The sequence below is a fragment of the Amia ocellicauda genome, chromosome 14, assembly GCF_036373705.1.
Source record: "Amia ocellicauda isolate fAmiCal2 chromosome 14, fAmiCal2.hap1, whole genome shotgun sequence".
NCBI lineage: Eukaryota > Metazoa > Chordata > Actinopteri > Amiiformes > Amiidae > Amia > Amia ocellicauda.
Window position 1 is genome coordinate 15,192,971 of NC_089863.1, and position 12,418 is coordinate 15,205,388.

Sequence of the window (12,418 nt, forward strand, 5' to 3'; positions counted from 1 at the left end):
GCAAAACAAAAACAAATACATAAACAAACATTGCAGAGAAAACTTGGGAACATTATTAAAAATACCAGAGATGTGTTTGCATACTTTTGGTGGGAATAATAACTTAGACTACATGGACATTTAAAAAAATGTATTACCTGAGAGGTGGCACACATGATTGTATCTTTAATGTGAAAGGTAATGTTAATGTGATCTGTAAGACAGATACTGATCATATAACGTTTCGCTGAGACCCCACTAGGCACCTTCATATCCACCTCTGATGACAGAGACAACAGGAAACCCTGGTATCTGTATAAAAAGCCTCTGATCGTACATTATCTTCAGATACACATTGCGACAGACATCTGTACAAAGACGCACCACTTTCTGCAGATCCACCGATTCCCCAGCCCAGAGAGCTGTACAGCCAGACCCACAGACAGACTCACAGACCTGTTGGGTTAAGATGCTCCTCCTGCAGCTGCTGTGTTGCCTGCTGACACTGAACACCCTGGAAGGTAAGAGAGCAATTAAGAAACTCAATGGGGGAGAAAAAAGAATCAAATACAATATCTGCAACCCGAGTGACAAAATGTATCTCATGCCAAATCATTCTCTTGCCTTTGTCCCCCTCTCCCCCATCCCCTCTGCTGTGTTGTCCTGTTTGTGTATTATTCAGGGATGCTTTGTCTTTTCCCCGCTCTCACTCACTGTCTTTCCTTTTGTATTCTACAGGTTTCATAATGAGGTTTACTCCATTATCTCCAAATTCTGTCTCACTTGCAATAGTGAAACAAATGCAGAATTTCTGTGATGAAAATAATGTTATAACAGATTTATAAAGTGTTATAGACAGATTGTCACACAAAAGTGTCAGAATAGGGACATTTATATTTTGTTAAAATGGTCTAGTGATATTACCATTCTATTACTCCATAATATCATAATTTAAAAAATGTATTTATCAAACATTCATCATTTATCTACAAGTACCATCTTAAAGTGAAGCATTACTGGTTACTTTTATTGTCTCACTGGAATACATGCATTCTCTCTCTCTCTCTCTCTCTCTCTCTCTCTCTCTCTCTCTCTCTGTCCCCAGTGTCCAGCAGTCCTCTGTCCAGGAGCTTTATAGTGGGGGGTCAGGATGCAGAAGAGGGACGGTGGCCCTGGCAGGCCTATCTCCAGATCAGTCTGAAGTATAAGCCTGGATATTCTACCATCTGTGGCGGCTCCCTGGTCAGTGAGCGCTGGGTTCTCACTGCAGCGGCCTGCTTTGATGAGTGAGTGCCTCCTATGTGTGTGTGTGTTACTACTATTCCAACTATGAGCACTATTACATCTCCTGCTGTTAACAATTAAGTTTTTTAACTACTGACTTTATTAGATAACCATTGTTTGTAGTCTTAATAATGAAGATAATGCATGTAAAAGTAATTTAACAATTGTAAGTTGCTCTGGATAAGGGCATCACTGAAGAGAAATATAAAAAAATATATACAAATACATTCCATTAGAAAATGTACATCACATGAAATCATGCCTGTTATACATTGTTCTAGAATCACAACTGTTACAGTGAATTCCATTACACAGGCCTTTATTGTATCTCCTGTCTTCCAGCCCTTATGTCTTGAAGACATCTAGTGTGCGCCTGGGAGCGTACAAGCTAAAAATTCACAATTCACATGAAATAGAAATTCCCATAAAGGGGAATCCCATCATACACGAGAAGTACTTGGTTAATAAATCCCGCAATGGCTATGACATCGCCCTGGTGGAGCTCATCCCACCAGTGTCCTACACCCGGTACATCAGCCCTGTCACTCTGGCTGAGGATGACGGTGACGACTTCAGCAGGGGTTGGGAGTGCTGGTCTACAGGCTGGGGGAGAAACGGAGAGAATGGTAGGAGAGCAGCGACTAGATTACTAGATTTCACTAGATTGAATTATACAGCTGTAGTTTTCACCTTTCATTGATTTTAATTATGTGATGGTTAACCCATACACCCTCACACACAAACCCACACACTTTCCTAACTTAACTTGGAAAGTTAGTTCAGTAATCTGGCACCATTCTCTCCAGGCAGAATGAAAGTTCAACAAATTGATTTCTGTATCAGTGTTCAACTCTGCCACTAGAGAAGTGGAGGATCGTCCAACTGTGAGATTGTGATTATGCAAATTATGCTCTATGTATGCTCAATAAAAAGCGGATAGTCCTTCAAATTTTGTTGTAGATTTTATTTTCAAATTTCAGGAGTAGGTCCATTCTCTCATTTTACTGTGGGTGTGACAGGCCGTTATTATAAATAATAATTTGTTCTTAATTAACTTGCCTGGGAAAATAAAGATAAAAAAGGAGTGTGTCCTCTCTCTCACTCTCTCTCACACACACTCACACACTCACTCTCTGTCTCTCTCCTTGGTCTCTAGACTCTCTACCATCACCTAATACCCTACAGGAAGTCCAGACCCCTGTCATTACAAACATCAGATGTAAGCATTTGCGTAGATCTAATATCAGAGACGACATGCTCTGTGCTGGGGGTGAAGGAAAGGGTACCTGCAAGGTGGGTCACAGCCCAGCAAATAGCTTTTGCATTATTATTATTATTATTATTATTATTGTTATTGTTATTGTTATTGTTGTTGTTATTATTATTATGATTTCCCACTGCCCAGCTGTACTCAATAAACATATATAATGTTAAAGTACTTCTTGAATTCAACAGCCACATAGTCAGCTCTCTTAATTGCAGGCTTTTCTGTGTTGATTTTTGGTCTAAACCAAACAGTTGAGTACATGTGAAAAACTGGTTAAGAATAGATTTCAGAAGAGAAAATCTTTAGTCTGACATAAGAGCACAGACAAGAAATTATAAAATGTCTGACTGTTGTGCTTGTCTCTTTCTCTCTGTCTCTGTCTCTGTCTCTCTCTCTCTCTCTCTCTACAGGGTGACTCTGGGGGGCCTCTGGTGTGTAGGGAGGGCAAAGGAGACAAATGGATCCAGGCTGGGATCACCAGCTGGGGTCATCACTGTGCAACTGAGAAACCTGGCATCAAGACCCGGGTCTCCAGCTTCCGCAGCTGGATAAAGAAGCGCAGTGGTGTCTGAGATTCTTACTGAGGACAGTCTACCTGGCTGGCTGGCTCACTGCTCGCTCTTCTGCACCCAGATCTTATGTGTTTAGACCGGCAGATAATATATCACCTACACTGTTCCCCCTGTCCCCTCTGTCCCTGTGTCTCCCTGTCCTGTTGTGTGTGTTTTTCTGAGGGACTCTCTGTCATCTCTTCACCTCCCCAGTCCTAGTGTGTTTATTACTGAGGGACGCTTCATTATATGCATTATATTGCTATTATATTCAAAATTAAAGTTGCACAGTACATTCAATAACAAACAATAACAAAGATATAATTAAAATACCTGTTCCATATATAGCAATTAGTAAAGTATGTTTAAATACATACATTGAAAATATGGTTATACACAATTTTAACACTTGACATAAAGTATTCTAAATGAAACTGATAATAATAGATGATTATAAACTTCTGGGAAAAGAGTGTATTTCTGTGTCTCCAGATCCAACTCTGTGTTCATTCCTGAGGGCTGCCCTGCTCTCTCCTCTCCCACTGTGATATCAGCTGCTGCTCTTGGCTCTGCTCTGCTATGAGAGATCAGTTGTACTGAGAATCTGCTGAACAGCTCAATAAAACCACAAAGCATTCAAACACCTGGTCTGGGCTGCATTTATTGTATCAGTTGTGTTATTGATTAGATGTAGAAATAGCATATTCAATGGGACCTCTCAATTCAGTGTCAGCAGTTTCAAGGAACAACAGTTGGAGCAACAGATCAGCATCCTGGTCCCAGCAGCATCATATCTTCACTTTGGCCCAGCTCCCCTCCCCAGACCAGTCCTCCAGTCCCCTCTGACTCCAACAGAATCTTCCGGAGAGGCTGTTGGACCCTCAGGTTCCTACCTCCAGCTCAGCTCTCAGGGACCAGAAATGGACAGTAGCCCCTCTGAGCAAAGAGGGGGCTGGGGGAAAAGATGAAGGAATGTGCTGACAGTACAGAAGTGAGGTGGCTTGTCACTCTCTCAGGGCATCTGAGTTTGAACTTTGAAATCTCCATCATTATCTGCTGAGTAGCTGTCAATTTTTGGAGGAGCTCAGTGCTTTTCTCTAGAAAAGAGATGTGTATCTATTTCTCAGGCTTGTCCGATAACAGAGTGGTGGTGTGGGAGGAACTGACAATGCATGACATTTTAAACCTGCAAACTCTTTGTAAACTCATAAAAACATCAGGTTTACTAAATCTACATTGTGTAATCTGCTTTCTAAACATTAAGTTTACACAGTGTTTACAATAGTTTGCTTACCTTAGCTCACAATGTATTTTTGTACAGCAGTTTTACATACTGTAAAAGTGACATTTAACACAAAGTTTACTGAATCATGAAAGTTTAAACTTCTGGTTCACAAACATATACATCAACTTTGGTGAGTAGTAAACATTAAGTTTGCGAAAGTTCAATTACACAAAATACAAAAAAAATTGTAGTTCATTAGGTTTACAAATTGTACACTTTAGGTTTGTGTACAGTTTGCGCAGCAGTGTATTATGTAAACTTTAAGTAACCACATGTGCAGACACCTGTAGTTACTGATAAACTGAAAGTTTACTAGGATTTCCATATCAATCTTAACATTATAAACATCTAGGCCTATATTTTCCACTGTGTGCAAATTACAGATGCCATAGTAAATGTATGTTGACAATTTATCCACAATGGAAAATCAGGCCATTAGTGTTCACAAGGGTTAAACTGGAAATATTATCTTCCGGTGCTTATACTTTTTGTGCTAACCATAGAGGACCTGAAGTAGCAGAAGTGGATTGCAAGCTAATATTCGGTCATACAAACATAACACAGATACTTTTTTGACATGAAAAATTGAATCATTTAATATAATAGTGAAAACAGTAATTATTTTATCTCTTGATTACATTTCTGCAAATACATTAATCCATTGACAGCCCCCACCCCCTAGTCGAGTTTTGCAAACTTAGTGCTCCGGTACTTCCCCTCCATCCCATACAACTGCTCTCTCCCAATCATATTGAGCTCTGGCACCTTGGAGCTCTGCTGTTGGACAATATCAAAAATGTTATATTATGTGTATTTTTACCATTAGGCTACAGTAACAGTTATATTTTGGGTGTGTACTGCATTTCTTAAACTCATAGGGTTTGCACAAAATACATCTATAAAGTCTCAATAAGGCAGTTATAGAATGTTTGTACATCCTAGCAGACATCTATAGTCTGTATGTAAATCAGCTATATTGTTTTGCAGTACCCCATCTAAAGTGTGCAACTCTTCAGATCTACAATACATTAACACAAAGATATAAACCCTTAAATCAACATTAATAGGCATCACAAAAGAAATGTCACAGATAGAAAGGATGGCAAAGAATAGTTTTTTTTTTTTTTACCAATAAAGGACATTTGATTATTTTACATTGTGTTTTACCTTGTTTGACATTATTTGAAAGGTCAACTTTAGAAACCTGGTTTTGTATAAAGTTCCACCTGTATGGTCAGTTTCAGGAAAAAAAAGATAAAAAAAACACTAGTGTACATTCTGTACCAAGATCCAGAACAACCATTTTAAGACAAATATAAATATTTATATTTTCCAGCAGATGCCCTTATCCAGGGTGACTTACAAAATACAAAAGCATTACAAAAGTGCAATACAGTAAATAAGCACTGATCATAACATATATACAACTTCAAGAAACTAATAATTAATGTTGCCCCCAGCAAAGAGTAAATAAACATGAATGATTGCTTTATATAAATACATTACATTAAACTATTAAAAACATGTCTACTGGGATATACAAACATTCTATAATTGCCTTATTGAGACTTTATAGATCTATTAGGACATATGTGTTTAGTAGTACATTGCTTTAAGAATGTGACTCTTCAGAGCATTGGTCAGGCTGCAGCCTCATAGTCCTGCACTGCAGTCTGCCTGTAACTCCCAGCACAGCATGACCCGATCCTATCCCTGCCTGGGGGCATTCAATAAAGTACATAGTCTTGAAATTAAATATTTACCAACAAAATGAATAGATATACTATTAAAACAATATATTTTCCTAGGGTTGGATGCATTCCTTCCTCTCAGGGCCCTCGCTTCAACAATGTATTAAAAGTTAAAACTACACAAAATTGTCCACTATAATTACACTATTGGAGGAATAGAACAAGTAAATCATCAGGAATTAGTCTCATTACTTAATACAATGAAAACTACAACTTGCGCACAAGACCCTATACCCACTAAGCTACTATTGGTTTAGGAAGAACCACTCAAACCACTCAAACCTGCTGGACCAATGGGGACCCATGATCCGCGCCTCCCTGTAAATCCCGCCCTCACGGCAAAACAGCACCAAAACTCGTAAATGGAAAAAAAAAGACGAAAGCAAAGAAACTGGCGGCGAAAGCAAAGATGGCAGCAGCGCAGCACAGACAGGGACCGCAGGCGAGCGGGCAGTGACATGGACTCAATCAGTTCGAGTTTTGCTCTTGATTTAACATTATTTGCTTTCAAGTTTTTTTGTTTTTTGTTTTGTTTACAATTTCTATACATTTTGCTTTCAATTGTTTCATTTTTGATCTCAGCATTAATTTTTTCTAAACTTTTTTTTTTGTTTACAATATTTTTAATTTTTAATTTGTTACTTATATCGCTAATTTGAGTTCAAACACTGCACTAGAGAACCCGCCCCACCTGTTACACCACACCCACAACATGCCTACAAGGTATCAATGACTTTTTTTGTTCTTTTCAATACTGCATTTTCAAATTGAAAACCGTGGCAAAATCATCTGCAGCAGCAAAGTACAACTTGAAATGGTGAGTTGATTTAATTTTCCAAAGATATAGACTTTTAATAAATAGTCCAGATGAATGCAGAAGCATTCTGCCCTCAAATTAATTCTCTTTCAAAAATTTAATTTCATAGTGGTTGTTTTACTTATTGTAAGTATGCAGGGGTTGGTCTCTTATCGACTCATGAATTACTTGTTCAGAGATGGATCATAAATGTTCGAATGTTTTGAATATTGTATATTCATTTTGCATTATCATGTACCATTATTGCGACAGCTTACACTAGCTCTTGGTAGCTCTAAAATACAGTATTTGTTTATAAAGTGGTAAGTTTGCTTAATAATATATCCTGATGTGCCTGGCAGGCTGGTATATAGTGGTGCTGTACCTGGCGGCCGACCTCGTGCAAGCACATGAGCGACAGGGAAAAGCGGTGGAGTGATGAAGGCAGCAGACAGGAAATCTGTGAGGAGCACCACCTGTTACTCAACCTGCCTGCAGGCTTGAAGTCGGAGGCGGAGCCCATGGAGGGGGAACCAGCCTCACCCCCCCCACTCCATTGAGCAACAACACTCCCCCTTCTCCTGTATGTCGGAATCGGGAGTTTTGGGCGGTGATCCAGAGGGCTGTGGACTGCTTGCAGATCCCCCTACCCTCTGACCCCCCCTCCCCCCACAATCTAGGTTTGAGAGGGAGCACCGGCTGCAGCAGCCCACAAGGGCCCTCCCGCTGCTGCCAGACCTTCTGAACAACCTGAGAGCCACCTGGGACCATCCAGTAATGGCCTGGGCTCGGGCGAGGGAGGCCTATGCCAGAACCCAGGGTGCGGCTGAAGCGGGCCCTGGACTTCCTATGAGTGAACTCCACCATCGCCGCGCTGGTCTCCTTAACCCCACTATCCGTGGAGTGACTTGGCCTGCCCTGATCTCAACATCATCGAGACTGTCTGGGATTACATGAAGAGAGAGAAGCAACTGGGGCTGCCTAAATCCACAGAAGAACTGTGGTTAGTTCTCCAAGATGTTTGGGCCAACCTACCTGCCGAGTTCCTTCAAAAACTGTGTGCAAGTGAACCTAGAAGAATTTATGCTGTTTTGAAGGCAAAGGGTGGTCACACCAAATATGGATTTGATGTAGATTTTTCTTCTGTTCACTCACTTTTCATTTAGTTCATGGATAAATATAATCTATTAACATGTCTATTTCTGAAAGCATTCTTACTTTACAGCATTTTTTTACACCTGCCTAAAACTTTTGCACAGTACTGTATATATACTAAATACACTGGTAATGGTTAGAGTTCTAAATAATAGTTATTTAACTGTATTAAACATTTATTTTGTGTCAGTTTCATGTGCAGATTTACAGTATCAACAATGGCTTTTAATAACACCCTCTACAAATGTTTATAACACATATTCATAGCTAGGCAAACATCTATCTATCAGGGGCTAACAGTGGGATTTTAATTGACAAGTTACAATTGCATAGCTAGTGGAGTCTCTTAACTAATGCAGTGTAAAGCTCTTGCAGGTGTTTTACATACAGGGAATGTAAACAAAGCAAGACCAAGTTAAACTAACTATAGCTGATGTGAAATATTACATTAATTCTATTTTCTTAAATCACATAGTGATTTAGATGTTTCTTTAACTGCTTGACCTCCTCCCCTTACACTTTACGTTTTTTCCACTGTGTAGCCGATTCAGGCAAGTTTTGGGGATTGACGTTTTCCGCTCTGACTCAGGATAAGAATAAGAAGCACAGTGGCATCTGAGGCTCCTTTCTGAGCCCCCTACCTGTCTGGCTGGCTCACTGCACACTCTGCTACACCCAGATCTGATATTTGTTTATACCATCAGTTTAAATCCTCTGCACTCCTTCCCTGCCCCCTCCTCTACCTGTGTCTCCCTGTCCTATTCTGTGTGTTTATTACTATGTGTTTTTCACTTATTGTCTTTATCAAATTCAAAGTTGCTTTATTAGTATGACCTACATGAGCAGAGTTTGCCAAAGCAATTTTACACAGTACATTAAAAAACAAAACTTAAAATAAAAATAGATTTTATATACATATAAATTAGTAGGTCATAATAACCTATATATAATGAAAATAAATCACATAAAATACAATTTTGGCATGACATGACACTTGACATGGATTAATTCTAAATGAATAGTGTTAATAACAGACAACTAAACATTACAGTAATAATAGTTTTGGGGAATGACTGTATTTCTGTGTCTCCAGATCCGACTCTGTGTCTCCATTCCTGAGGGCTGCCCTGCTCTCTCCTCTCCCACTGTGATATCAGCTGCTGCTCTTGGCTCTTCTCTGCTATGGGAGATTAGTTGTCAGATCAGAAAACCACAAAACCACAGAGCAGATGTGTCACAGCCGGTGCCAGGGGTTCTGTGTTTCTATGCACTCATATTATCTCTTATTGTTGTTCTTTAGATTTTGTTCTTCACTGATTATTGTTTTATTATCACTAATTGATTTATTTGATTGTTGGATTGTTTCGTTTTATTTTCCTGGGTGTTTCTTTGAGTACACGGGACACTGGAAACCAATGCGGTGCACCTGTTCCACTAAACGCCCCCCCACCCTTCACCCTGCTTATCTGTTTTGTTCTCTTTGTTTTCAGCACAGTCCAGTTGTCCTTGTCTCCAGTACAAGTAAATTGTCTGTTTTCCTGGTGATGACAATAAGCCTGATCGGGGCATGTGCCCACTACCGATCATGTAGTGTGCACTCCTTAAGATGCAAAATACATATATTCGGTGAATGCCGGTCGTTAAGTGTGAGCTGCCGACCAGTCTCAAATTCAGGTCGGATTGTAAAAGTCGTGTAGTGTGTGCCCAGCTTTACTCTCACTGGTCTCCAGCTGGCCCCTTTCTCCATGGTGACCACTCATGGCGGATCTCAGGAGAGACAATGCAGGCCTCCATACAGTGCTTATACCACTAGCACAGTCCAAGTTGGTAGATACACACTCACACAAAAGCTAGTCCACTATTTTCGTTCCTTCCTCTCTGCCTGTCACTGTCTCTCTCCCCCCACCCCACCCCCATATAGCTTAGAAGGAAGCATATCTTCGTCCGGAAGAGCCATGCCCCCCATGAAACATCTGGATAAGTATTTGAAAGAGAAGCAATCATTTGCCTAAAAATAGTTATCTTTTTCTATTCTCTGTTTTCTAGGTTACTCAACTCTTCATGTTAACATGGCAACAACAGCAGCGCTTGTCATCTAAGGATGGACAATAAAGTTATTCCCTAATTGTGACTGTTTTCATTTTCTTTCATCCACTTCTTGCAGACACACTAATCCCCTAATCAGCACACATGTGCCTTCCTCAGTGTCTTAGCACAACAAATGTACAGCAACCAATTAAACAATAAAACATGTGTCAAGCTAATCAAAATAATCAAATCCATTGCAAGTGAAAAGAAAATCTATGAAAAAAATATATAGATTAAGAAACCAAAAAAAATTATATAATAAATAATTTATATTGAAGCTGAACCTTCTCGCCATATGTGATATATGACATTTACTTTTATTTAGTTTTGTGAAATTACAGAATGATACATACAGATTAATTTAATTATATGCTCAAACTGAAGACTTCTAAGAATAGATAAGCAATACATCTTAGCAAGAACTAAGCAGAACACAATTACATATGTTGATTGCATCTGTATTCAGACCTGTCAACTCAATATTTGGTGGCAACACATTTGGCAGAATTACAGTTGCAAGTTTTAGTATATCAAATATATATATAACATTTTAAATTCTTCCATGTTTGTCTGCTTTTAACTTTTACCCTATTGATACTATAGTGCTTATTATTTAAGTATTCTACTTCAGTTGGTACTATACCTTCTATTGTAATATGGCTATTTTACAATTTCTGCAGTCTCCTACTGTAAATGATATTTCAGTTGATTTAGGATATACACTTGCATAGATATATAAGCTAGGATATCTAAATATCCTAAACTGCTTAAATTGTGTAGCACTGGATCCAGATTTTGCACAACTAACACTGGGGGTTGTAGTTTGGTCATGTTTTGGTTCTGAAAAACAACAGGAGAAAAATACAGTAGAAACATAACACACCTGACCACAGGGTGCCATTAATGTCCTCTGATTGCAGCAGAGTAGAGGGATTCCCTGCCAATCCTGGTGGGTCAATTAAAGAAAAAAACAGGTGTTTTAATGTTTTTATTGTGGTCCAGCAGAGTCTCAGTACAACTCATCTCTCATAGCAGAGCAAAGCAAAAAGCAGCAACTGATATCACAGTGGTAGAGGAGAGAGCAGGGCAGCCCTCAGGAAAGAACAGTGAAAGAGAGAGAGAGAGGAGAGCCCAATGTAAACTACAACTATGCAAGCTCTGATGTAGACTTGAGATTCAAAGGGGAAAATAAGTCAATTTAACACACAAAACAGGGCAGGGAAATCCAAACAAAACTGCTTTAAATTAAATTTAGCATTTTGCAGTTGTCCTTTCAGTCCTGGACACTGGACTGACTCTCCCCCACTGTGCTGTACCCCACTGGAGACAACGCGCTTTATATTGACCTCACTGTCACAGGGTGAAACCCACCAACACACCAACAGTCATACAAACCAACTCCCCTCCACTATACACATACACTCATACAAGCAGACATACACACTGTAACGTACCGCGGGGCACAGGAACAGGGGACCCAGTTGCATTGCGTGGTAGAGGTGGTCAGACAGGCGTAACAGGGCAATCAAGGCAAGACAAAGACATGGTCATGGTCACAGGCATGGGTCAGGCGATCAGGCAAACAGGGTAATGAGGAAAGGTAATGAGCGGAAACGTTTGTGAGTAAACTGACACAAACTCCACAGTGACTGGGAGTGAATGAAGGGTTTAAATGTGGAGCAGAGAAACAGGATGAGAGGTGCAGGGTGAATGGGAGCAGGGGGTGATCACAGAAGTGCACAAGGGTTTCTGGAATGTTAACTGAATGATAGGAGCTGGGAGAAGTCATGGATAAGGCAGGGTGATGGCGACATCTAGTGGGGATACAGTGTAAGTGCTAGATGGTGGCCATGACACACACACACACACACACACACACACACACACACACACAGCACAGCTAGGGTTAAATTGTATGCTGTATTTCACTGGATCTCCCCATCTTGTCTCAGATTTTGCAAGTAGCATCACTGCCGTCACCTCTGCAGTTCCCATAAGCCCCATAAACTATCTCTGCTGTGATCAGAAGAGCAGATACACAGAGCTTTCACAGCTATTCTGAGAACACTGTGAGATTATTATTATTATTTTTAATTTTTAATTTTTTTTATTTCTTGGCAGACACTCTTATCCAGGGAGACTTACAACATAAGTGCAATACAAAGTGCAAGAATACAGTTAAGTACAAGACATGAAACATTAAAAATTCAAATTTACATTATACAAAGCAATTCAAAGTATAATACATTTACAACTTCCAAT

General features: G+C 39.7%; 1 protein-coding gene across 1 annotated transcript; it reads left to right on the plus strand.

Annotated features, from left to right (window-relative positions):
* Positions 1-317: 317 nt before the first annotated feature.
* LOC136768820 (serine protease 27) lies at positions 318-3,722 on the plus strand. The gene is made up of 5 exons (XM_066723201.1): positions 318-500; positions 1,085-1,265; positions 1,606-1,889; positions 2,420-2,556; positions 2,941-3,722. The coding sequence occupies exons 1-5, from the start codon at positions 449-451 to the stop codon at positions 3,100-3,102; spliced, it is 816 nt and encodes a 271-aa protein (XP_066579298.1). The 5' UTR covers positions 318-448; the 3' UTR covers positions 3,103-3,722.
* Positions 3,723-12,418: the final 8,696 nt, after the last annotated feature.